The following is a 27582-nucleotide window of genomic DNA, read 5'->3' on the forward strand; positions in this document are numbered from 1 at the left end:
AAATTATACTTAATTATTTCCTCTCGAGTGATGTTAGGTTAAATCCACAGTATGTAACTTTATTAAAAATGTGTCTTGCATGTTTCTTAAAACTTTCATCGTTGTAAGGACTCTGGACATCCTTACATGTCCAATGACATACAAGGATGTCCATGTCACTGTTTGCATCCTTATTTTTTCACAGATAATCTTGTAGTAGAACAAGAAGGAGAAAGATCCTATTCTTTCTCCTTATTTTCCTACTACCATCACCTCAGGTGCTCGACCTGATTGACAGCGTTAAACCCTCTTCCTGCCTCTGATTGCTTGGTTCTGACCAAACAGGGATTTTCTGCAGGTAGCAGAAGGACCACAGGGAGAAGGCAGAGAAGCTTGATTTTTCTCACAGATTATCTGTCTCATATTGCACTATCAGGACAAAGTAAAGTTTTTTTTTTACCTGAGAGTGGCCAATCAGTCAATGTTATTCATTTTCTAACTTATCGATATGAGTCCCAAAAGTAAAATTGGGCCAGTATTACCAAGTGATGTTTTTTCAGCTTTTTCCCATTTCCAAATGAGTGTTTCAGGATAGGAGGGGATTGACAATGTTGTATTTGTTTGAGCATATGGCAATAGTACAGTGTTTAACTGAATGCCATGTTTCTGGCCCGTCTGCCTGCTTTGTTTTTCTCCTCAGCACTCGCCTCTCCCATCAAGCTCATCTGGTTCACCTGCATGCTGCTGTGCTGGAGTGCAATCAGGCTCATGTCTTCCACCTGTTCACCAGCAGTTATAGTCAGACGGTGCCAGATTTTTGAAAACCTTGGTGTGAGTAGATTTCCAGCATTTCCTCCTTACCTGACCATGATCTCGAACACATTTTTTGTCTCTTGGATTTTCCTGCCCTGTCTAGCCCACGTTGGATTCTTCACTGGCTTCTGTTTTCTGGACTCGTCTCTGCTTCTGCCTTTCGACCTCTGCCTCCTGCCTCGCCTCTGGATTTGTCTGCCTGATATTGCCTGCACGTGTTGGACCCTTTTCTGCGCCCTGACCACTGTTCTTCGCCTGTCCCTCAGGTAAGTTTTGCCTTGTTCTGCTTCCCTGTCTCAACCCCTTGACCCCCCAGTTCTGATTCCCCCTGGATGTGTCACCTGCTACTTACCTCTGTGCTACCTGGACTCCTCATCCTCCACAACACTTTAAGAAGGTTAGTGGCTTCTCTCATTCAGCCTTGGCCCCCAAGATTACAAGCCACTAACCTGCTTCTCCGTCCTCAGAAGTTCCTGTCCTAATGCCGGTGGTTGCCTGTCCCATACGCTGATCCTCAATAAAGATCTTTTTTCAATAAAAAGTAGAAAAAACATCAATAAAGATGTTTTTTCTACTTTGTGTCTGACTGAAATTTTGGGTCCTCAGTTCTGAGCATTACAGAAAAATCTGGGCTAAAATGGACCCTTCGTCAGCACAACAGTGGCGCAGCAACGTTGACAATTCTATTAATCGGCTTAATGCTGGCATGAATGAAATCATTACCATGCTTCGTAACATGTCTCCTCCTCCTGACCAGGTACAACCACAGACACCTCCCCAACCAGTTCCTGCGCTTCAGCCCGCTGTGGTTAAGGAGCCTTGTCTGACCCCTCCCGAGCTATTCAAGGGAGACTCTGACCAGTGCCGTGCTTTTCTCACTCAGTGTGAGATCCACTTTGAGTTGCAGCCCTCCTCTTTCCCTACTGAACATTCGAAGGTAGCATTTGTGATCTCACTTTTGTCCGGTAAGGCCAAACAGTGGGGCACAGCAGAATGGCTAAATGAATCAGATTCCTGTTTGACCTACTCTGCGTTTTCTAAGGAACTGATTAGGGGTTTTGACCCCATCCTCCCTGAGAGAGAGGCAGCTATGGGGCTATTATCCTTGAAACAGGGAGGTAAGAGCGTGGCTTCTTATATCATTGATTTTCACCTGTTATCTGCAGACAGTAGCTGGAATCAGGAGGCATTAATGGATGTGTTCATGCAAGGTCTTAATGAAAATATCGATGAGTTGGTCACTCGAGAGTATCCTAAGTCCCTCAAGGACCTTGAGGATTTGGCAACTAGGATAGATCTTCGTCTCAATGAGAGGAGAGGAGAAGAGAGAAACGTCACAGGGAGGCCTCATCTGCTCCATTTTGCCGCTCAGGCCCCTGCTCCAAAGCTACAAGTTACTCCCTCCCCTCAGCTGAAGCACCAGATCCTGAGCCGATGCAGTTGGGGAGCACAAGGATCTCCATGGAGGAACGTTCTCGCAGAAGGCAGTTTAATTTATGTTTTTACTGTGGAGGCAAGAGTCACATGGCTGCCAAGTGTCCATTAAAGGGTCAGACTCAGTAGAAAAGAGGAGAGATCTACTGAGCCACAGCATGTTGTCCATCTCCTCATCATTTTCTTTCTCTGCTAACATTGTGGTCTCCTCCATCCCCCACCAGGTATCAGTCTTCATTGACTCAGGAGCTGATACTGAGTTTATGGATGAATCTTTTGCCAAGGGCCTCAACATCAAGCTCCTCCATACTCGATTGATCCATAATGTTCTAGCTTTGGATGGACATCATATTAGCCGGTCCCACCTCATCACAGAAAAGGTCTGTCTGATGCTTAGTGGTAATCATCAGGAGGAGATCACTTTTGTTATTATCCACTCACCACAGCTGCCCATTGTTTTGGGGGCCTCATGGGTTAACAAGCACAATCCTCACATTGACTGGCAGGCCAAAGAAATTTTGGACTGGTCAAGGTCCTGCTCTGCCACCTGCTTGCTCTCTGCTTGCACCTGGCATTGTCTTTTCCAGACAATGCCATCGAAGAAACTTATCCAAGGTGCCACCTGATTACCATGACCTGAAGGAGGTGTTCAATAAGTCCCGGGCCACAGCCCTTCCCCCTCATAGGCCCTACGATTGTGCTACTGAGCTCCTTCCAGGTACGTCACCCCCTAAGGGGCGTTTATATTCACTGTCTGCTCCTGAGAACCAAGCAATGAGGAGGTATGTAGAGGATTCCCTCAAGGCTGGAATCATTTGCCCATCCTTGTCTACTGCTGGCGTGGGTTTTTTTTTTGGAGGCAAAAAGGATGGGTCTCTAAGGCCATGTATAGATTACAGGGGTCTTAATGACATTACTGTTAAGAATCGGTATCCTCTTCCCCTCATGAATTCTGCTTTTAATCAGATTCAAGGAGCCAAATTTTTCGCAAAACTAGACTTGCGCAATGCATACAATCTTGTTTGCATTAGAGAAGGAGACAAGTGGAAAACCGCATTCAACACCCCCACTGGTCATTACGAGTATCTGGTCATGCCTTTTGGGTTAACCAATGCACCAGCAGTTTTCCAAGCTCTAGTCAATGATGTCTTGAGGGACATGGTTGGACACTTTGTATTTGTTTACCTTGATGACATTCTTATCTACTCTCAGGAACTGGATTCCCACAAGTGCCATGTTCGGTCGGTTCTTCTTCGCCTCCTCCAGAATCATCTTTTTGTTAAGGCGGAGAAATGTGAGTTCTACACCACTACCACCTCTTTTCTTGGCTACATAATTTCCCCCAACAAGGTGATCATGGATCCCTCTAAGATTTCAGCCGTCTCCGAATGGCCCACACCCACGGATCACAAACAATTAGAGATTTCTTGGATTTGCAAACTTTTACCATCGCTTCATTCATAATTATAGCCAAGTAGCATCTCCTCTTCATGCCATTACCTCGTCCAAGGTCCAATTCATGTGGAGCAAGCAGGCAGAGGAGGCCTTCATTAGACTCAAGTCTCTGTTCACCTCTGCTCCAGTTCTCCGGTCCCCTGACCCTGCAAAGCAGTTTATTGTGGAGGTTGATGCCTCTAGCACTGGGGTAGGTGCTGTCCTAAGTCAGAGAACCACTGATGGTCGTACTCATCCTTGCCTTCTTTTCTAGGACTTTATCCAGTGCTGAACGTAACTATGATGTGGGGGACAGGGAACTGTTGGTTGTCAAGCTGGCCCTAGAGGAATGGAGACATTGGCTGGAGGGGGCCAAGGAACCATTTCTAGTATGGACGGACTACAAGAACTTGGAGTACTTGAAGGCAGCTAAACGACTCAACCCCAGACAAGCAAGGTGGGCTCTGTTCTTTGGACGGTTTAATTTTGCACTCTCTTACGCACCTGGGACCAAGAACACAAAACCAGATGCCTTGTCAAGAATTCATGAATCCTCCCATTTGGGGGCCAGTGGTGCAGAGGAGTTCATCCTCGAAGACTCAGTGAGGCTGACTGTGACCATGATGGAGCTGGCGGAGGAGGTCAGGGATGCCACCCGAGATCTTCTGGTTCCAGCCTCGTGCCCCTCTGACAGACGGTTTGTCCCAGAACACCTGGTTCTCAAGTTCTGCCATAAGTCCTGTCTGTTCTGTCATCCAGGCATCAGCAAGACCTTACAAATTGTCCAGACTCAATTCTGGTGGCGCCCATTGACCAAGGATGTTAAAGAATTCATTACAGCCTGTCATCAATGCTGCAAAACCAAATCATCTCGTCGCCCACCCTCGGGGCTGCTGCGGCCCCTTCCCATCCCATCACACCCTTGGTCACACATCGCCATGGACTTTATCACAGGTTTGCCCATTTCTGATGGTTTCGCTGTCATGTTGACTATCGTTGACAGGTTTTCTAAGATGGTCCATCTGGTCCCCCTCAAGAGACTCCCCTCTGCAAAGGAAATGGGGGAGATCATGGCACGGGAGGTTTTCCGCCTCCATGGGCTCCCCACTGACATCGTCTCAGACAGAGGACCTCAATTTGCCTCTCGCTTCTGTGCCATGCATGGAATATCTGTCAGTTTATTGTCGGGGTTCCATCCCCAAACCGATGGACAGACTGAGAGGGCAAACCAGGAGATCGAGACCAAACTTCGTATCCTTTGTGACACTGACCCTACCAGGTGGTCACACGACCTACCGTGGGTGGAACATGCCTTAAATGCTCTTCCCTCTAGCACCACTGGTCTTTTGCCCTTCTACATTGTCCACAGATTCCAGCCACCGGTGTTAATTATTCAAGAGAGGGAGGCTAAGGTTCCCTCCGCTCATGCTGCAGCTATGAGGTGCCAACGGGTCTGGAGAAAAGCCAGGAGGGCCATGATCAAGATGTCAGAGGTGCAATTCAGATCTGCTAATCGGTACTGTGTCCCTGCACCCACCTACCGAGTTTGCCAGAAGGTCTGGCTGTCTTCTAAGGATCTTCCCCTACGGGTGGAGAGTCGGAAGTTGGCACCTCGTTTCATTGGTCCCTTCCCCATCTCCAAGATTGTGAACCCGGTGGCGGTCCGCCTACAGCTGCCCCGTTCCATGAGGATTCACCCCACATTCCATGTGTCCCAGGTCAAGCCCTACGCCATACCTCGTCTTGAGCCTGCCTCCAAGCCCCCTCCGCCTACTCGGTTCCCGGATGAGGACCCCATCTACACTGTTCACCGCATCCTCCGGTCCAAGAGAAAGGGACGTGGCATCCACTACCTGGTTGATTGGGAAGGATATGGACCGGAGGAATGGACCTGGATTCCTGGTCATTTTGTCATCGACAAGACCCTCCTGAGGAACTTCCACCACCTATCCTGATCAGCCGAAGGGTCCGTCGGGAGCCGGACCTTAGGAGGGGGGTACTGTCATGTTTCTGGCCCGTCTGCCTGCTTTGTTTTTCTCCTCAGCACTCACCTCCCATCAAGCTCATCTGGTTCACCTGCATGCTGCTGTGCTGGAGCGCAATCAGGCTCATGTCTTCCACCTGTTCACCAGCAGTTATAGTCAGCTCTCAAGCAGGCAGACGGTGCCAGATTTTTGAAAACCTTGGTGTGAGTAGATATCCAGCATTTCCTCCTTACCTGACCATGATCTTGAACACATTTTTTGTCTCTTGGATTTTCCTGCCCTGTCTAGCCCACGTTGGATTCTTCACTGGCTTCTGTTTTCTGGACTCGTCTCTGCTTCTGCCTTTCGACCTCTGCCTCCTGCCTCGCCTCTGGATTTGTCTGCCTGGTATTGCCTGCACGTGTTGGACCCTTTTCTGCGCCCTGACCACTGTTCTTCGCCTATCCCTCAGATAAGCTTTGCCTTGTTCTGCTTCGCTGATCCTGTCTCAACCCCTTGACCCCCAGTTCTGATTCCCCCTGGATGTGTCACCTGCTACTTACCTCTGTGCTACCTGGACTCCTCATCCTCCACAACACTTTAAGACGGTTAGTGGCTTGTCTCATTCAGCCTTGACCCCCAAGACTACAAACCACTAACCTGCTTGTCCGTCCTCAGAGGTTCCTGTCCCATTGCCGGTGGTTGTCTGTCCCATACCCTGATCCTCAATAAAGATCTTGTTTTTTCTACTTTGTGTCTGACTGAAATTTTGGGTCCTCAGTTCTGAGCATTACACTGAAGTAGAGAAGCAATTTCAGCGGTAGTGGTTATTGTCCAGAAATTAATAGCAATATTAATTTCCGATATTGATATTAGCCCAAATTTTCATGTCAGTTAATCATTAAATTTGTGTCAATATTCATTTGGTGTACTGGTTATACTGCTTTTCATTCTTTAAAACTAAATACTCTCTCTTAACCACAAGAGAGGTTTTTGTTTTATTCTTTCTTTATCTAAAGTCATTTAAAAGCTTTAAGGACGTGATGTAGGTCTAAAAGTCTGCATTGATATTCTCATGCTGAGTGTTCATGCATTAGGCAAACAAACCTGGTTCTTTTTTTCTTTCTCCCTATTGGTCATGGATGGGGAGTTTCTTCGCTCTCTCTTGGCAACAGTCTAGTAGCATAAAGCTCATAATATTAGTTAGTTCCAGGGAAACCCCAGGCTACAATCTATACATGGGTACACTAGCCATATGTTTTTTTTATGATGTATGTATAAGCTTTGGCTCTTTCTGCAGATTTTTTTTTCAAAGGATATTTTATTTCATTATTTATATTCATACTTTCAAAACTGAGACCCGATGATATAGAGTACACTTGTAGTTTATCATGCAAAGTTACTGTAAATATAAAATATTACTATGCAATAAAATAAATAATTTGTAGCATTTCATTTCCAAATATTTTATTGGAATATGCAAAAAAATATCCAATTTGTATGACCTTTCATAATTGTCTGATAATTATTTTGCACAGTAAGCTTATGCAGTAGATTCAGTAAAAAACATATTGGCATTGTACTGAATCGCATAAAGTCCATGAAATGTGCCTTACCTTTATCTCTGAAGCAGACTGTGGCTTTGGGCTATGACTCTTGGTATGCTCTGGCTTACATTCTGTCTTTAGCTCCCTCTTCCAATCTGTATGCCGTTGGCTTTTGGGTGTAGAGCCATCAAGATGGCTATGGCGAGGCAGTGTGGGTAGCAGTGGCGATGGCTTTGCCTCACCTGGAGATACTGGTGACATAACAGGAGCACTGACCGGACGATTAGATTTGTTGTCTGGTGTAGTGGCCATAGCTGGGAAAAAGGAGATGCAGTGACCTCACTTTCAAATTCTAATGAAATAACACACACATTATTCTTTGTAACATCATACACAAAAAATGTTGTACATTTCAATATACTTTATTTTATTTAGTACCAAATTAAAACAAAAACCTCAAGGTAAACAGCTTATATTCACTTAAATAGAATCCCATTTATTACAATAAAATCATATGGTCTCATTCTGATTGATTTAAAAACTGTCCAATTTTCCTCAAAACATAATGCAATATAACCAAAGTCTGTTATATTGTTTGTATAATTATCATAAAATTAAAGTTGGTTAGAAGGCTGAGCTGACCATAAACATTTGTCTGCTTCAACTATGCGCTGGGTGGATAGAAAGCAGAGAGACAGAAGTTTTTTATGGAAAGGAAAAACACAGTGCAGAGAAATATGGGCAGTAATAAAGTGTATGCGGGACAATAAAGGTTGTTTCTATTCTATTTTACCAAGGCATGTACTAGCATGTGAAGTTGTAAAAGGACTCCTGTAACACACTAACTACGTTGCCACTGTTTTAAACATGTACAGCTCTTTACCTCCATCCAGACTGCGTGAGTTCCTCTTACTGGAAGAGCGTTGGAACATGGGAGCTGGTCTGTCAATCAGAGAGCTGGCCTGCCTGGTCTGAGCCTGAGTCCGTCCACTGTAACGAAATTTAGAGCCTAGTGCCAGGAACTTTCTCGGGGTGGTGGCCATCTCAGTGGAAGTTAACCTGTCCACAAAGAGGTTATTATTTAACAATAAAAATTTAAACACGGAAAACTGTTAAAGCAAAGCTTTGGAAAAGATTTTAAAATATACCATACACTACCTAAAGAAGGTATGATGCTCAACACATACTTTCCACAGCTTCTTGGCGGCCTTGTAATTGGGAAGTTTGAAACCAATTGCACTCTCATACTGTTCTGTCTGTTGAATACAAAACAGAATTTTAAAAGTTAAATGCTGATTTTTTTTCTTGATTTCTAGGGATGGGAAAAAAGAACTGGCTCTTGTCTCTACAAGAGCCAGTTCTTTTTTCCCATCCCTAGAAATGGGAACTACTGGGAACTACTGGTTTTCAGTAGTTCAATTCTTGATAAGAGTCATTGACAGTGGAATTTCTATCTAACTTGAACAAACTTGATCAATTTTTATCAATTCCCATTCCTACTAATTTCAGTATTACACTTTTAAAATATTCTGCTCTATCTACTTAAAAATGTTAAGGCAACTATTTGCATAATTTATTTATGATGATCAAACAAGGTCGTTCTTTGTTTAAAGTACTTTATTTTGTTACATGAAAACGATAAATCCAAGTAAAGTGAACTTAATTTTGTCACGTAGATTAAGCAAAACTATAATTTGTATAAATTACTCAACTTTTTAATGGAATAACTGAAGTTTGAAAGTACACTCTAAGATCTAAATAGTTAATTTCACTTAAAAAATTAAGCAAACTTATTGCCTCAAAAAAAATATCACATTTTTAAAACATATTACTTGATTGAAACAGTTTCTGGCTCCTGCCTGCTTTTTATTTGTTTCTCTGCTCAAACTTTGACAGAAAACATGGAAAGCAGTAATAGTTTGTTCTCCCCCCGAGGTTAATGCCATGAAAATAAGCATACAACTCATGGTGCAGTTTAAAATATGAAAATGTAAATGCATGAAACTACCCAATAAGCACTATACTGCTCTGACATCATAATTGAAGCTTTGGAGTCTACGTTTTTGCCTTAAACATCTTAAAACTAAATTATGTGACAAATTAAAAAGTGGCTTAATCAGTTGCTGGTGCTGGTGGCACTATGCATTGTGGGATACCTTGCTGGCCAATCCCTACTGTCACATATAAACCCATGTGCTAAAACAATAAATAAATAAATTATTGTAACATATAAAAACACATGAAGTTATGTTGTGCGATTTAAGTATTTCAAACTTGATCAGTTTTGTTTAGCAGTACATAAACTAAATAACAAAGACATCTTGACATTATAAGTTACATACAAATAAGGAATTTGATCTAGACTTTTCCATGGTAAACAACATTCTTAAGTTCAAGTGTTCTCATCAAAATGATTTTTTTCTGCCTACATCACCAACAACAGCATTACTTTGTTAGCCTACATACGGTATATTAAAAAAACATTGTCATCGGTTCATATTTTATTTTTCAATACAGAAATCAGTTGTACAAATGTCCTGAAAGTTAAGCATTAACTTAATTGAATTGAATTGAATCTTATTTTTTTAAGTACATAGAGCAGAATTAAACCTCTGATTAAACCTTTGTTTAATCGGTGTACTTCAAATCACTGCTGGTCCATTGGTGCTTGGGATTTCTGATAGCCTCTGGGTAATATTTGGTGTTTTGAAACACTGAATACAACACAGTAGAGATAATATGATTGTTTTTTGTTGTTGTGGGTGAACTTAAAAAGACAGACTAGTCCTTGAGCAATTTATTTTCTGACAAAAGTTACAATGTCTTGTATCTTGAACACATATTTTTGACCTCAATACTGCATATACTTATGTAAAGATGCTAACTTGATTGTTGATTTCACAGATTCAGCAAAATTTACTTCACCACAGATTCATTTTTCTCAGTGTAGTTAGAATAAGTCTGGTTATGGATAACAATGGTTATTTACCTCAGATGGTCGTATTTTGATAAAAAAGCTGCTGTGCTTGTAGGACACCTTAAGGACTTTGGGCCATGGGAACCGGTTGATTCTCAGTTTGTCTTTGTAAACCATCAGGCCACTTGAGCAAACTCCCAGCATGATGTCAACACCATCCAGGTCCTGTCAGAGACAGTAAAATGAGTCTTGCATTCTAAAACTCCTTTCAGATATTCAACACTAAACAAGTAGACAGCCAAAACTGGGTAGCAACTATACTGTAAATACAATCATGGTATTTAATTAAAAGTACAAACCGGATTCCAAAAATGTTGGGACACTAAACAAATTGTGAATAAAAACTGAATGCAATGATGTGGAGATGGCAAATGTCAATATTTTATTCAGAATAGGGCATAGATGGCAGATCAAAAGTTTAATCTGAGTAAATGTAACATTTTAAAGGAAAAATATGTTGATTCAAAATTTCACAGTGTCTACAAATCCCCAAAAAGTTGGGACAAGTAGCAATAAGTGGCTGGAAAAAGGAAATTGAACATATCACAAACAGCTGGAAGACCATTTAACACTAATTAGGTCAATTGACAACATGATTGGGTATAAAAAGAGCTTTTTAGAGTGTCAGCGTCTCTCTGAAGCCAAGATGGTAAGAGGATCACCAATTCCTCCATTGTTGCGCAGCAATGGTGATAGTGCAGCAATACCAGAATGGTGTTATCCCGCGTAAAATAGCAAAGACTTTTAAGTTATCATCATCAACTATGCATAACATCATCAAAAGATTCAGAAAATTTGGCACAATCGCTGTGCGTAAGGGTCAAGGCCATAAAACTCTACTGGATACTCGTGATCTCCGGGCCCTTAAAAGTCACTGCACCTCAAACAGGAATGCCACTGTCAAGGAAATAACAGCATGGAATACTTCCAGAAACCATCGTCAGTGAACACAATCCACCGTCCCATCCGCCACTGCCAGCTGAAACTCTACAGAGCAAAGAGGAAGCCATTTCTAAGCAAGCTCCACAAACTCAGCCGTTTGTACTGGGCCAGGAGTGAGGCAAAACGGAAGACTGTTCTGTGGTCAGATGAGTCACGATTTGAAGTTCTTTCAATCTAATAACTACATAAAGCAGTATTTTTTTCGTTTGTCCACTGCCTTTTCCTTTAAACTAAAAATATGTTAGCACAGATTTAATATCAATAAAACCCAAAGCTGTGAGCCTGTAAATAAATAATGAGGAATATTATAATAATTTTTCATAGCCAAAGTTAAGCCTATTGAAGTACAACATTTTAATGCCCTCTGCGTGGCTTGATGCAATTTTGGTTCCCAGAATTCTGATTCATAACACAAAAAAGAAAAGATCAATATATGTCATGGAACATATTTTAATATGTCTTATTTATTGGTACTAATCATTAAAAATGTTTTAGCAAATAGTCATTTTCACTTGTTAAAACAGAATTTATATGAATTATGCAAACTTATATAATTGTGGGGACAAGGTTGGAACCTCAGAAAAATTATGATGAAAAGAATGAATTTACATGAAGTTAAGAAAATGATGGTCTATCCTGACCATCCTCTTTATGAGAATGTCTCAGTAAAGCAGAGTGTCATTAGTCAGAAACTGCTTCAAATGTGATATAATAAAGACAGGAGATCTTTCCTGCCCAAAGCCATCACCAACAATAACTCTGAAGAGTTTTTAATTAATTTAACAAACAACAACATTTCATTTCCTTTTAGGATTAATAAAGTATTTTTCAATTTGAATTGAATTTGAATTAGGCTAGTTTTGATACTTCTACCAACTAGTGACAACTCAATCATTTGTTGAGCATGTTTTTTTATATATTGTTCATTTATTAGAGTTGATTAATATAGCACTGGTATCAAATGACATAATTATTTTCAGTAAGTACTTTGACATCATTATATGGCAAAAACTATAATGCAAATACCTTTAAAAATACTAGCCAAAACAGCCTGCAGAGTAATTTTCTTGGTTTTGATTGCCTGATTGATTAGTGCCTAAAGAGCCATATAGATTTGAAAAAGAGTGACATCTTGAGTCTAGAAGTGCCTGCCAAATGGTCAAGCAGGCATTTAAAGTGGTACAGTATTTGGCTTTGGTGTGAAGCGGCCGGGATGAGGATCAGTGTCTCCAAATCCAAGCTCATGGTCTTGAGCCGGTGTTACGTCGATTCACGTTTCCCCATCAGATACTGTTTCCCCAGCATCTCGTTTCCTTGCCACTCCACAACGCCTTGCCCTGGCGGCAAAATACGTGCATGTTTGTTCAGCGTTCTTGTCTAGAGAACTACGGACACCATGAAAGCTCATACGTGTTTCAACGAAGTTGTCCCACTTTATTCACTTTAATCAACTACGCTCTCATAATACACAAACACTCATGCACGCGCACACACACACGCACACGCACACGCACACACACACACACACAGATATATATATAATTTCCCATTCAAATGCTCGGAAACAAAGCTGGTGAGGCAGCAGCAAGCTGAGCCTCACCTTGGATTCCGCAACCTCTCGCTAACTGCAATGTTTTCCATTGTGTGGGAGCATGTTCCTCCTATCTGTACAACGCCAGCGAGAAAGAAGCGAGAAAGAAGTGGTTTTGAGTTGTACTTCAACCTTTTTTTCCCTTTGCTGTGGACCATAACACTAAATTAATAATACCTACATTTCCAAGTTTCATTGAATTAACGGAATTACTCTACTGCGGCAGCGCAGCTAAGGATGGCATGTAAAAGAATAGTCTTTTTGCCCTCCAGCGTTGTCTGCATGGGCAAAATTTCCGTATATAAACAATAACATGCAGGGGATCTATATTTGTAAATCTGGTTACAAATATAGTGCCTCACGTGCTATGAACCTCACTGCACGTCACTGCTACATATTGTATCTAATATATACATTAGATGTACTATTATAGCCCATTCTTATAGCTCTGTGTAACCTAAAACAGGGGCAATGCCTCTTAGTGCTCAATATCACCCATCAGATTCTGTTCCCCCTGTGTTAAAGTGGGGGAACAGTATATGATGGATGGCTTTTAGCCATCAGGATGCATTCCCCCTGTTTAAAACAGGGGGAACAGTATCTGATGAATTATGGCCATCAGATATTGTTATAGGGTGTCTGGGCTCTCCCTTAGAGAAAGAAGCTCAGTCATACGGTAGAGACTAAAGAGTAGGGCCACTGCTCCTCCATGGAGGAGCCAGTTGAGGTAGCTTGGGAATCTAGTTAGGATGCCTCCTGGATGCCTCCCTAGTGAGGTGTTCTTGCCACGTCCCATCAGAAGGAGACCCAGAGGAAGACCCAGGACACACTGGAGAGAATATGGCCTGGCATGGGAACGCCTCGGGATACCCTAGGAGGAGCTGGCCAAAGTGGCTAGGGGGAAGGAAGCCTTGCATGTCCCTACTTAGGTTGCTATCCCCGTGACCCGGATGGATGGATGGACGGATGGATGGATGGTTGGATGGATGGATGGAGAAACATCAGGTGTTGAATAAGGCTGCTCTGATGGACTTTTTTTGGTGTCCTCAAGGTGGGAAATGGCATAGGGAAGGAAGGCATTATATTGAGTCGTCACATATGAAGTATGCGAATCTTGTGGAATCATTGCACTAAGAAGCGGGAGCGATGGTGAGATCAGAGTGTGGGAATACCATTTTTGGGAGAAAATTTTTAAACAAACTTGCAACAGGAACCTCTGTGAGTGCAAAGGTGACATCCTAGAAGTCCATGCTGTTTTGAAGTTGTGATGAGGTCTGCTGGTAAAGGTGTGTGATGGCTGAGCAGAAGGAGTTGCAAAGAGGACCCAGTGTGTCCTGGGTACCAGAGAGTCGTGGCCTTGGTGTTGGATGAAAGACACTACAGAAAGGCTAAGAAGCAAACCGAAGACAGGAACTGCATCATCGGTTATAGGTTGGGCGATTGTTCCAAGGTAGTCTCGATGGAGTGAGACAGCAGGGAGAGCAGAACATGCCAGGTAAGCTAGCTATGCACAAACGTGGCAGGAAAACCACACCATACTGGCCAATAACCAGACTGAGGTAAAATCCAGAAGTAATTTACCTTGAGAAAACACCAAAAATAGTTAGGAAAGCAAGGCCAGTAATGCTAAACAAACTTTTGTCAATCTTAATCAGATAGGGAAGCGGCAGCCAAGTGGGCCAGTTTCCTCTTGCATTTGTTATTGTATGACTTGTACATGAATGTTGGGGAAACTGAGACTGAAAAGCCCACTTCAGCTCACCTTAGCCTGGTGAAGGTCCACCCCATACATAGAGAGTTTTTTGGCATTCTCCAAAAACATCAGGTCTGCCTGAGCTGGACACATTATCCTGCCAAAAGAAAGAAATAGAAATGTAACAATTTATGCATTGAAAAATGGGAAAAACAAAATATATCGTTCTACATTATTAATGAATGAGTCATTCATTAATGATGCGCTGTATTGTGTTAGATACACTGCAGAAATCAAAGAACAGTGTTGAACAATACTATTAAAGTGCCTCAGATAATAAAATGCAGTCAGACCATTAAAAAGACATAGAAATAAAGTGGATAATAATTTGAGAATGTAAAAACCATTTCCATCACTGGTTGACTTAGACCGTAATCTCACCTATATGTACGATGCAGCTCCATCATTTTGTCCTCCAGCTCCTTTGTCTGACCTGAGGCCATTTTCATCTCCTTAGCATAATCATTGCCGTGCACCTCAGGGTCATACTCACCCAGCTCTGACTGCAAGGCATAGGAACCTAGCAGAGCCAGGGTAACAAATGAGCAAGGAAGACGTCCCTGTAGGATGTCTTTCCGCAGCTGCAGACACAGGTAGTACCTTTAATGTACAAAACAGAAATAATTCAACAGTTACAATTTTTCAGGGAAAATTGAAATGGGCTTTTAATGGAGTCTGAACAGAGCAATTGAGCTCAACATCTTCTACAGAAGGTTCATTCAGGGACAAGCTCATCATCATCATCTCGTGCCCCCACACAAACAGACATCCCACCTTCCTCTGACCCACAGCCTTCCTGTCTATCTTCCACCTCAGTCATGGACTCTTCTGCTTCCGAAAGTTTGTCTTGTGGAAGCAGAATCAGGACCAAATCAGGAGATGTTGCTGCTCCCTTTGGTTCCAATACCAAAGGAAACTCACCCATCAGTCATCACTGACTGATCAATGACCTGACATCCCACATCATGAAGGTCTTGGAGAGACTCCTGTTGGCTCACTTGAGTAAGCAAATAAGCGCATATCAAGACCCCCTGCAGTTTGCTTATTGCGATGGATTTGGAGTTGAAGACACTATCCTACACTGCTTCAGCAAAACCCACTGTCATCTGGACAAAGCAGGCAGCACCATGAGGATCATGTTGTTTGATTTCTCCAGTGTATCTCACTCAATGCAACCTGATCTGCTCTGTGAGAAACTCCAGAAGACACAGGAGGAGGCCTTAACAATCGCCTCGATCTATATATGACTACCTAACAAACAGACCACAGTTTGTGAGACTGAAGGACTGTGTGTCTAACCAGGTGGTCAGCATCACAGGAGCACCACAGGGAACTGTACTCTCACTATTCTTTTCACTCTATACACTTCACACTTCCAGCACAAATCCGACTTCTGTCATCTACAGAAATACTTAAATGACTCTGCAGTTGTTGGGTATATCAGAGATGGACAAGAGGCTGAGTATGTGGGAACAGTCATCTCATCTTGAATATGAACAAAACAAAGGAGATGATTGCAGATATCAGGAGAAACAGAGTTAGATCAAATCCTGTTTCCATCATGGGAGAAGAAATGGAGGTGGTTCATCAGTGTTCATCTCAACAACAATCTGAACTGGAGATGCAACAGTGAAGAGTCTATAAGAAGAGACAAAGCAGACTAGACTTCCTCTGGAAGGAAGCTGAGATCCTTCACAGTTTGCATCAAGATGCTTCAGATCTTCTATAAGTCTGTTGTTGAGAGTTTTATCTCTTCTGCTGTCATCTGTTGAGGCAGCAGCATCAGAGACCAAAAAAGGCACAACAGCCTGATAAAGAAGGCTGGTTCTGTTCTGGTTCTGTTCTGGAACGACTGTGGAACCTCTGAGATGACAATGCAAAAAAGGATTTGTCGTAAAATCAAGAAAATTGTGGAGAACCCTTAGTCTCCACAGTGTCTTCAGTCAAAGGCTTCTTCAAATTCACTGTAATACAATCCGCAGATCTTGGCAGAGCTTTCCTGTCAACAGCCATCACTATCTACAATAATTCTTTGAAGAATTCAAATTCATATGAGTTACAATGACATTTAACTTCATTTTGGGATCAAATCTTTTTGAATCCAGTGCCACAAGCTTAGCTCAGCTATCTTTAGGCAGTTTCACCCATTCTTCTTTGCAGTTCTTCTCCAGTTCCATCAGGTTGGATGGGAGATGTCTGTGCAGACATGTTCAGATCTCTCCGAGATGTTTAATCAGATTCAAGTCTGGACTCTAGCTTGGCCACTCCATGACTTTCAGACTGGCGTTTGAGCCACTCTTTTCGGACCTTGGTCTTATGCTTTGGGTCTTTGTCTTGCTGACAAATAAATCATCGTCCCAGTCCAGAACGATGAGGTTGTTATACAGTATGTCTCTTTACATTACTTCTTTCATTTTTCCCTCTATAAATAAAAACAGCCATAAAAACATGTAGAGCCATATAGTCATATAGAGTCCCTATAAGTATTTCTGCAACTAGTTCCAAGAAGATGAAGCAAAAAACTGAAAAGATTTATTTCCAAGTTCGGTTCGGAGTATAGACAAATAGATTGAAGAAATTTTTCACAAAAGAAAACTCATCTGTTCCTCCAAATTTGAGATTAAGAGCCCAAAAGCAATGACTCTCAATCACACTTGGACATAATTAGAAGTTGTTGCAAAACATATACTTACTGTACTTTTTGCTTCCACTTGAGCAATGCTATTTTAAAGAGTATATATCATGCATTTAAATCCTCGCTTTTTACATGTAAATCAATCACTTATGGTCCATATAAAGTGGAACTGCAATGCTTTGATCTGAATTCCTTGTGATTGTAGGCACCACAGACTCATTGTTTATCCCTGTTCTGAGGTGTGTTTTATAGCAACTTTTTTTGCTGCGGTTTTTTTTTAAAAGTGAATGAGATATTTCATGTCCTGCCCCCTATGCCATCACAATTACAAATTATTGTGATTAACGATAATATTGTCATTTTGAGACCATTGTTAAGTAATAGCATAAAAATTGTCGATAACACTTTATTTGAAGGGGGTTGAATAAGACTCTAATAACACTGTCATAAACATGACATAACACCTGTCATGAACATCAATAAGTCTTCATGAATAGCTATGACTGTTGTCATAAAGCGTCATTCGGTAAGTAATGACACTTTTAATACAAAGTTGACATTATTCAAAATGTCTTCGTTATGACAACTTGTCATTAACCTCGCCAAAAATATCTTCGTTATGACAACTTGTCATTAACCAAGAAATCATGATCTGACATAAATTTGTTATAAAAGTATTACCGATTAAACTTTAAAAATTAGCTTTATGTAGTAATATTATAAAGCTCTGCCATGTTGCTTAGTCTTAATTTTCTTAATTTAATCGATCCTAAAGTTTTACAGCAAGATGTCTACAAAGCACTTATGAACTTAGCATTTGAAACATTATTTAAGGCTGTTTTAACCCTTGTGCGTGCGAGGACTGAGGCAAACATAGAGAACTGTGGCAAACGATAAAAGTTTTACGTGTGTGGGGTCGGTTGGTATGGACCCCATTTCTAAACACAAGGGCTAAGTAGTGCAATACACCATCTCCACCAGTGAGAGGCAGCATTCCACGAACAGGCGTGCAGTGTGTTGGTGAAGAAGAAATCTTCCATATTGTGGCACAAACCTAACACAAGTTATAACGGCCAGACCTCCTATTTAAAAAGAAGCCGAAGTTTGATACCTAATACTTATAAGGTATGTGTCTTATTAACTTTACATTTTCTTTGAGAAAATAACATTGACTGTGTTCGCTTTCTCTGTAATGTTAGCTATAAGCAATTCAAGCCAATCCTACCTTGCTGTAAGTTAATGTTAGCTAAAGTTATTAAACACAATTACTGTAACGTTAGCCCTTAATATTAAATATATTTTAAAGACAGCCACATTGTTTTTTCCCCTCTCCAATCTTAATCTAGCAAATTAAAAGCTAATTGACTGATGTGACACAGAGTTTGTGTTCTTTGCTTTGGCAAGTTTAGCCACATGAAGACCCAGGCTAGCCTAAGGACACATGGTGGGGAGGACAAAGTTGGCTAATGAAGACATGCTACGAGTGTGGAGGATGATAATAAGGACCAGCCACCAGAGAACGAAGTTCCTATTTGACCAAAGAGAAAGAAGCAGATGAGATATTCCCCAAGAAAATTAGGTAAGTCATTTTTGTGTTAATATTTTCACCATGTGAAGTGGGGTGGACGGCCAGGTAAGTGGGGAATGGGGAGCAGGAATCAACATTCACCAGCTGAGTTAAGTTACGTTTTAGACAACTAAAACTGATGTTAAATCTATTTATTTATTAATAAGCTTCTTGCAAACAACCCTAAGTTAGAGTATCTGGTCAGAAATAATTTAGAATGCTCATTAAGGAAAAAGATGCATTCATGTGCCTAAAACTATACGTTAAATGATGTAATCTGAATAACAGGGGCAGTCTGTCTGAACTTCTGCCAGACAAATATTTGATCAGAATAATTTTGTTCGGCTCCAGTTATTATTCCACTTGTATTAAGAAATAATTGTATTGTACTTCATAACAAACAGTCATGTTAACGAGACATGTGTCTGCCAGTCTACCATTCTGACAGTGTGCAGCAAGGGACATTTTTGAAATGGTATTTAAATAAATACTGGAATATGATGACATTGTTTTTTGTTTTTGTTCTTGTCGGTGATGACTCAATGAATTGAGTCATCAATGAACTGAGTCATCACCGACTATGAGAATGTCCAGAAGAGATTCACCAAGTTTGAATTCATGAAAAGGTTTTCTCCATGATTAACTATTGCTGTAACTACAGCTGTAATTTCTGAGCATTTCTGGACACCTTCAAAGAGCAGTTGTCAGGAAATGAAGAGAAGAAGAAGATCTCCTGTTTTCAGAGCATTACAGGAAGACTATTACGAAGGAGATGGCTGACATAATCAGCAAAAAATGTTACTGTTGAAAGAACCTATTTTCTTAAGTTACAGAATAAGTAATTCTGGTTTAGTTTTTCAATCAGCATTTCAGAGTAACAACATACTGACCAGACGTTAAACCCTCTGTTATCTTAGAACAAGTTATCTTTTGTTTTATTCCAATGTACAAAGGGTTTGTTCTACAGTTATGATGGTAGTTATAAGTAGTCCAGTGTGTTTCACTTCATTTGAGGTAAGACTTAATATCAATAACTCTGTTAGCATTACATTTGACACTGTTAGCATTGCATGTGACACTAAATTACATCTTTATAATTGTTGCTACTAGTTTCAATTTACTTGAGGTAAAAGTTAATATTAATGACACTGTAGTGACACTTAATGACTTTGTCATAACTGTTGTAACTTGTTTCACTTTACTTGAGGTAATAGTTAATATTAATGACACTGTAATAACACTTAATGACATATTCATAACTGGTGCTACTTGTTCCACTTTAGTTGATGTAAAAGAAATTGTTAATGAGTCTGTTATTAAATCATTTGACCATGTAATAAAGCTTAGTGAAATCTTTATTGTTTGTCCTACTTGTTTTTGCTTTAAATATTAATCATTGTTTTGTTAAAGCTTTTGCTAGTGTAATAATTAAATCATTATGACTACTATTATGACAAATTTATGTTAGATCATGATTTCTTGGTTAATGACAAATTGTCATAATGAAGACATTTTGAATAATGTCAACTTTGTATTAAAAGTGTCATTATTTACCGAATGACACTTTATGACAACAGTCATAACTATTCATGAAGACTTATTGATGTTCATGACAGGTGTTATGTCATGTTTATAACAGTGTCATGACAGTCTTATTCAACCCACTTCAAATAAAGTGTTACCAAATTGTCTAATAATGCAAATACACCTTCTCAGGAGTCAATAAACAAATTTCAAAAGAACATTTAGCACTGGACCTTTTAATTATAAAAAAAAAAATTGGGAGGGGATTTTGGGGGGTTTGCATTAGTCACTGTTCACATTCAGGCCCTCCAGTTCATGGGAGAGGGGAAAAGCGGTCGCCACCCTCAAGATGCCGCCCTGGGCGGTTGCCCGTGTTGCTCATTCCAGAAACCACCACTGCACCTCAGTGACAATAGGATGGTCCCCAAACAAGCAAAAGGCATCTATACATTTTAGGTGCAGATATGTTGGTTATTGTTTAGTTGTTACTATTTTACAACATAGTGGCTCCACAGGTTCAGTTGTTCACCACAGTCATTCAGTTTGAATCCAAAGCCTCCAAGACTGCAGCTGTTATGTTTGGCTTTTAAACTTACATTTCTCCAGCTCTCTCCTTCTCACTGGACTCTGTGGTAGGAGGCCAGTAGCCCAGCAGGTAACAGAGATAATGGTAACATGGTGACAGGAGACACTGCTGCTCCATCTCCATTCATTTCTATAGAGTTTGTTCGGTGAGGCGACAGACAAGCAAACAGCGTGGTGTAATTCATTCATGTGAAATTTCGACACGCAGACATGCATGTGCGGGCTAGAGACGCTACACCAGAAAGTTGGAAATAATTCTTCTTTTTTTTTCAATGGTCCGTATGAGTTAGTACTGCTTAGTTAATATAAATTAGGTTTACTTACTCACTAATCAAAGCAATCTTCAGCTTACTTTGCTTATTTTTTTTAAGCAATGCGTTTGCATAATTTTTTATTTTTTTAATCTTCTTGTGATCTGATTGTCGTTAAAGGGACAGTATTACGCATCTTTCAGTCACATACACTGTAAAATCTAAGTAATTCAAGTTACGCAAGGCCTTATAGGAGGATCAGTGAGTAGTAATGCTTTCATTAGCAGAATTTCCACAGAAAATATTTAACATTACTTGAATATTTGTGTAAGACTAAACAAATGGAAAATTAATACAAGCTCATAATCAAAGATTAATCTAACAGTTCTACTGTAAACAATACCTGATATTCCCACAGCATGAACATATCTTGTCATAACTGTCTTCATAACACACGGCTTGCTGTGCTTTTTTTCAGACATTGATGTTAACTCAAAACTTTTATTATTTTAAGCGTAGAAATTGAACACTACTGTGTTCAATTTCACAGCAGTGAAATCACTAACATTTACCTCATTTAGGGTAAAACTGGTAAGTTTAAATACAATAAAATTACAATTATTAAACAGCATGATGCATGATGTACCTTGTTATATCCTCTGACAGCTGGGCTGGATCCGGTGGGTAAAATTTCACATTAAAAGTGAAATTATAATTGGCCCCTGAAGAACAAAATCCAGAGTGATTTTGAATAAATATATAATAATACAATAAAGTCAAAACAGAATCTGCAATTTATTTGTATATTTAGCTCACCTTGCACCTGCCTACAAATCTCTTTGGTCAAATCCATCCAAGTCTGTCAGAACAAAAGAAGAATGTATGATGTCTATTAAATCTCCATGAATACAATAATCTCAGGTTCATTTATTCAATATTTTTTTAAGATGCTCATTTGTATGAATGGAGTAGAAAGAGAATATCAGATTTATGATAAGTGCTCTCACCTTCATAGTGGGGGTCTCCCAGATGGCCAGGCCATAATAGTCTTTTTCCAGAAGGTTAAGGTGATCACAGACTTTCATGAACAGCTCCTGGCCTTTGACATGTTTCTAACACATTTGCAGACATGGAAAGACAATGAAGAAGTTCACTCTCACATGCATCTGATCTCATTAACAAATTAGATTTTGTGTGCTGCAAAGCACTAAGAAGACTTCATCAAGAGAAAGAAATATTTTAAATTTAATCAGGAGATTTTAAATTTAAACAAGAAATTTGCTACAATTATTGCCAGACATGCTTTACTTACCTGGGTGTATATCTGTGCTTCACACTACTTGTTATGAATCACACTGGGACATCAAAGGAAATCCAATGTGTGATGGAAAGGAGAGGATGTGAGCTCATTTAGGAGTTTTCAGCTATTTTTGTGCAAATATACTGTATGCTGTTATAAGTGTTCCAAGTCAAAACTAACCAAACAGAGCCAGGAGGAGGGTCTTAGTGCTGTCAAAAAATACTGCTCAATGTACTATTGGTGGAGAAAACAACTATGGAAAACCATTTATCCAGCATCATGGGTGGCCATGCTAACAGGCCTTAGTTCGTGAACCAACTTTACCATAGCAGAGAGCAAGTGGGTGGTGGAGTAATCAGGCACGTGCAGAGGGTGGCGGGGGTGCTTGAGTACCTGCCCCTTTTGCTCCTTGCCCCCAAGTGCCCTTTGGTCAAACTATTTTTTTTTTGGTATTATTTTCTAAACCCTCTTCTGACACATAATAACATGTACTAATTTTTTTTTTTTTTTTGGAAAAACATAAGCCCTCCAGTCACCTTGTTACCTTTGACCTTTTGCCCGTGACACATGACACAATTGCCTCTCGCACAGTGAGATAAGGCACCTGACTGGAGCTCAACATAGCGAACGTTCCAGATTACAGATCAGTTTTTGGTGAATTAAAAAAAACGTTTTTGGTGAATAAAGTGGAGTAGACCTGTTGCTTGTCAGATGACGGAAAATGTTGAAGTCTCGTTTCTGCTTCAGCTGTTTAAGCAGAGAGGTAATGAGATACAACAGACACTGACAGTCCTCTGCGTCTGCCTTCTCTGAAGAACTACTGAGGGAAGGAGACAGCCAGGTGAGGAAAAACTGTTCTTATCTATCGATTCAGTATTTTTATCATACAGACATTAGGCTGTTGTTGTTGTGCTATTAGCTAGCTGCTAGCTAACGACTTTGCTAGCAAAGTAAGATAACTAAAAAGCTTCTTCCCTGTATTGTTAATGATATCAGTCATTCTTCAGTATTGCTTATGGCACATCGACTGTCCAAAAACGATCATCTCCATAATGGATATATGTCCGATCTTCTAATTTCCTTTGCTGCATAATGTACATTGCATTTATTCTGGCGTTAAGTAAATGTACCTTGAAGGAGAATAGCACTTAAATAAAAGACCAACAAGGATATTCATTTAGAATTAAAAATAACTCACCCTGAATTACCAAGATAGATATAATTAATAAAAGTGTGTCATTAATGAAGGGGAAAAAACTCAATCCAGACTTTAAGTAAGTTTAGGGTCTGGTTCACAGAGTATGAAGTTAATTGTTTTTTCCCCAATTATTCAATTAAAAAAAAACTAACCTCAGTTAAGTAAAATAAAATTGTAATCAAAACTTTTGGAATTGTAATGATTTCTTTTTTAAAAATAAAACGTTTTGTTTAAAGAACTCTTTTTTTAATTAAAAAAGAGTCATTTTGTCATTTTTGTCATTAGTCATTTTTGTCTCATGAACTTAAAAAGTTATTTGCCAAACAAACTTTAATTTGCATACATCAGAAATCTTTTCATGTGAGAATCACAAGTAAAACTTTGAGTCACAAACAAAAAAAACTTAGAATAGCAAGAAAATATTTCTTGCTACTTGCGCAAATAAGTTTGTTTTGCAAGTTATTTTTCCACTTCATGATACAAAAATGTGTGATTTTAATTTTAAAAAAAGTTTTTTTAAGCAAAACTCAGTAGGCTTTTCTCATGGTGACATGCAATAATAATTCAATTTTTGCTTCTTTTTTTCTTCGTTTTTCTGAAGTTCCACGTTAAAGTTTGATGCAGCTCTGCTTTCCTGAATGGACCATCTTCATCTTTGAGATTTCTTTGAAATATAAGGTGCGTTACAAATAAAATTTATTATTATTATTATCATCTCCACTGCAAGTGTAGCAAACAGGCAGCTCTTTTTTATAGATTACAGTCACTAAAAGGTTGCATTGGGCCCTTGTTTATATTTTTAATAGTGTAATTCTGCAAAGACAAAATATGACTGGTCTAGCTCTGATTTACATATCTTGCTAAATTGTGGGTTTGAATATGGCAATACTTTCTTATAACAAAATAGACCTGCAGAAAGAAATTACATATGCATAGTTGTATGCTCTATATAGAGATTTTCCTTAGCTTTGATTGTATATCTCATTGTATATCATTGTTTATTAAACTCTGAAAGCTGTGTGGCTTTGTTAATTGGGGCCTGCCATAAGCAATGCATAGGGAGAGCAGTGACTGACCTGCAAAGCAGGTCAGACACTGCCTCCATGCATTGCATGGCAGGCACCTATTGTTCTACACCCAATAGAACGCCTCTTTATTATTATTATAAATATAATTTATTATTCTTCCGTTACCGTTAATGCGGCTCGTACCGCTGCGTGTACACCCACAAAAGTGGTATCAAAACGAGCGGCTCGATCCCGGCAAGTGAGCTATTACTTTTAGTGGGATTATGAGATAAAATGACGACATAAATTAAAAAAAACGAAAAAACTTTAATCTGAGGAACTCACAGCATCACTAAGATTTCTCTCTGAAACACACACACACAGGACAGTGGAGGTCTGACTTCAAAAATCTCTTTAAATCACCCTCACAGGCACAAATAGAGGCCTATTGATTTCAAAGTTGGTAATGAAATAGATACACATGCCTGCTCCCGTAAAATGTTTTCAAAATTTTCATAGGGCTTATGGTTTTTTGTCAGGGCCCTGAGACCGACGCTGGGTGTCTCACAAGTATAGAAACCAGGGAGAGAGCCAGCCCAGGTGCAGATAATTAATTACCATAGCAACGGGTCCTAGACAGAGGCAGTGAGTATTCTCACAGCGCTGAATCAGATCTCACAATGCATTGTGGGAAGAATACATATTTCCTGTGACTTTTCATGTTTTGCTTACATAAAATTATTATTTGTCTGAATTTTTGAGTGTAAATTAAAATCTTTACTATGAAAATTGAAATTGTTTTTAGAAATTAACTATTACCAAATTTCTTCATGTTTTTTACTTTGGACCATGACTGAGAACCACATGTGCGAAGCTTATATGGTGACACATATATCATAATATACCTGATAATATTCACAGCTACTCTGTGTTAGTGTTGGGTTAAGTATGTCAGACTTGCTTATATCTATTTTTCATGACAAATTTGAAACGTTGGGTTTAAAGTGATGGGCACAGGTGGCAGGCCCCTTAAAATTTCTGCTGGAATTTTCTAGTATTCTGTCCTAGAGTGCGGTTAGATGTACCCCTTTTTTTTTTTTTGAGCACCTGCCCCTTTAGTGGTCTCTGCACGGCCCTGGGAGTAATGATTGACAGCACTAAGACCCTCCTCCTTTGCTCTGGGGACTGAGGGGTGTATTTCTGCAGATTTTTATTTTTATTTTTCACACAGATTGTCTTATATTAGTCATGACATAATGGTCAGTTTAAGAAATATGTAAAAAAAAAAAAAAGGAAAAAAAAATAAAAAAGTAATTATTTTATAAAAGTTACTTACTGCAGCTTTAAATCTTGGTGTACTCTAGTAGTAATTATCTAAGTCTATTCTCAAAAAACATTTTTTATTTTTAAAAACATTATTTTAGTTTTTATGTTTTTACAGTTTAGACATATGACATCATTGGAAACCAGTGCTGCTCACATTCCTAATGCTGTTTGGTGTACCCAGAATTGTTAAATCACTGAAGTGAGGGGGTGTTAGCTGTTAGCTATTGTACTATTGTGCCCTGAACTTTTTACTTTTCCTTATTTATACAAGGTTTAGACAGCATATGTTTAGAAATGTCAAAGAACAGCATGACAGCCTTTCTGCACTGCAATATAACCCAACTAACAGAGATAAAGCATTTTTTTACATGGAAAAGTTTAAACCAGTGACCACAGCACCACATACGTTTCTATACAGTTACTGGGATACAGTCTGATTTTGGACCAACAAAGATGGTGTCACCAGTTTTCTGACTAATTACATTTTTATATTGCAAATAAAGTATGATTGTCAAAAGCAACAACAGCAACAAAAATCTTACACTGTGGTTAAAAGGGGGGAAAAAATCCTTACATCCAACTCGCACTCAAACAGAGCGTCATCCAGCAGTGTGACTTTGATCTGCAGTGTCTTTGGTCGGCGTGGAGCTCTGGGAGTCTTGGCCTCCTCCTCTGTTGTCTTCTCCTTATCTTCCTTACCCCTTCTTTCAGAACCAAATTCCTTTTCTTTGTCCTCCTCCTTGTCCAGAACCACTGCCTCTCCCTTTTGGTCATTCTTCTCCTTCATCTTTCCAGTCATGTCCTCAGCTGCATCTTTCTTTTCTGCCTGAAGAGCCTGACAAATTAATTTTAATGATGGTACCACACTCTGTTCTAAATTCTTTAATAATTTGGTTGGACAGTAGGCAGCTTTATAGGTTTCTTTAGGGCTGAGTTAAACTAAACTAATGAAGTGGAACATATATATACAATTAAGCTTATGGCTAATAATATGCATACTTCATCCAAGCAGTATTTCTTCTGGAATAAATGATGTAACTGGAAGTTACAGAAAGCAAGATGGTCAAATTAATGTTCTACCTTTAAAGAACTAAATTAAAAAATCTGTATTTTAGAAAGTTTCATAAGCATTGGTTTATTTTGGCAGAAACGTATACTGTCACATTTTCTGAAGGAGCCAGATAGTGAATTTAGCTAATAAATCAGAAAAATATAAATTCATTTTGCTCATACCACAGAAACTTAAAGTGCTGTATAAGTTTTGTTTTATGACAGTTAAATGTTTCAGATCAAACTAATTTTATGTTTAGACAAAAAAAATAAAATAAAAAAACCTACGTAAAAACAAAATACAAATTTTATCACAGGGCCAAAAAGATATCCAAACCTACGGAGCCCTCCAGGGGACATGGGGAATTTTTTTTTCTTTTGCATTCCCTCGCAAAAGGTTTTGAGTTCCCTCACAAAAGCTTTAAAATAGGCCTTTCATTGAAGGTGCGCCTTATAATCCGGTGCGTCTTATAGTGCGGAAAATATGGTAACTCTTTGGTGCAAAAAAACTGATTGAAAATCGATTTATTCACTGCATGTTTATGTCTGTTAAGTCAAAGATGGAACGGCACTGGAAGCAGCCCTTTAAACTATTCAGACGAACACAACAGAGACACAATCAAAACTGTCAGGCAACTTATTACCCCGCGATAATAACTCAGAAATAGTCCAAATAATTTGGATGTATTTTTATTTCTTTCCAGG

General features: G+C 39.5%; 1 protein-coding gene across 1 annotated transcript in view; it reads right to left on the reverse strand.

The window, feature by feature from the left end:
• The window catches only part of epb41a (erythrocyte membrane protein band 4.1a), a 123796-nt gene that overhangs the window by 45077 nt on the left and 51137 nt on the right, over window positions 1-27582 (reverse strand). The window contains exons 3-13 of the mRNA XM_088010016.1: window positions 26402-26662; window positions 22004-22108; window positions 21813-21855; window positions 21643-21718; window positions 14816-15034; window positions 14444-14531; window positions 10161-10313; window positions 8330-8427; window positions 8055-8230; window positions 7241-7485; window positions 6732-6800 (exon numbers count right to left, since the gene is read on the reverse strand). Of these exons, the coding sequence (XP_087866142.1) occupies window positions 6732-6800; window positions 7241-7485; window positions 8055-8230; window positions 8330-8427; window positions 10161-10313; window positions 14444-14531; window positions 14816-15034; window positions 21643-21718; window positions 21813-21855; window positions 22004-22108; window positions 26402-26662 (1533 nt within the window). The remainder of the gene's footprint in view (window positions 1-6731; window positions 6801-7240; window positions 7486-8054; window positions 8231-8329; window positions 8428-10160; window positions 10314-14443; window positions 14532-14815; window positions 15035-21642; window positions 21719-21812; window positions 21856-22003; window positions 22109-26401; window positions 26663-27582) is intronic.

Source organism: Poecilia mexicana, unplaced genomic scaffold, assembly GCF_051168715.1.
Source record: "Poecilia mexicana isolate PSO_F unplaced genomic scaffold, ASM5116871v1 scaffold_11, whole genome shotgun sequence".
NCBI classification, from domain to species: domain Eukaryota; kingdom Metazoa; phylum Chordata; class Actinopteri; order Cyprinodontiformes; family Poeciliidae; genus Poecilia; species Poecilia mexicana.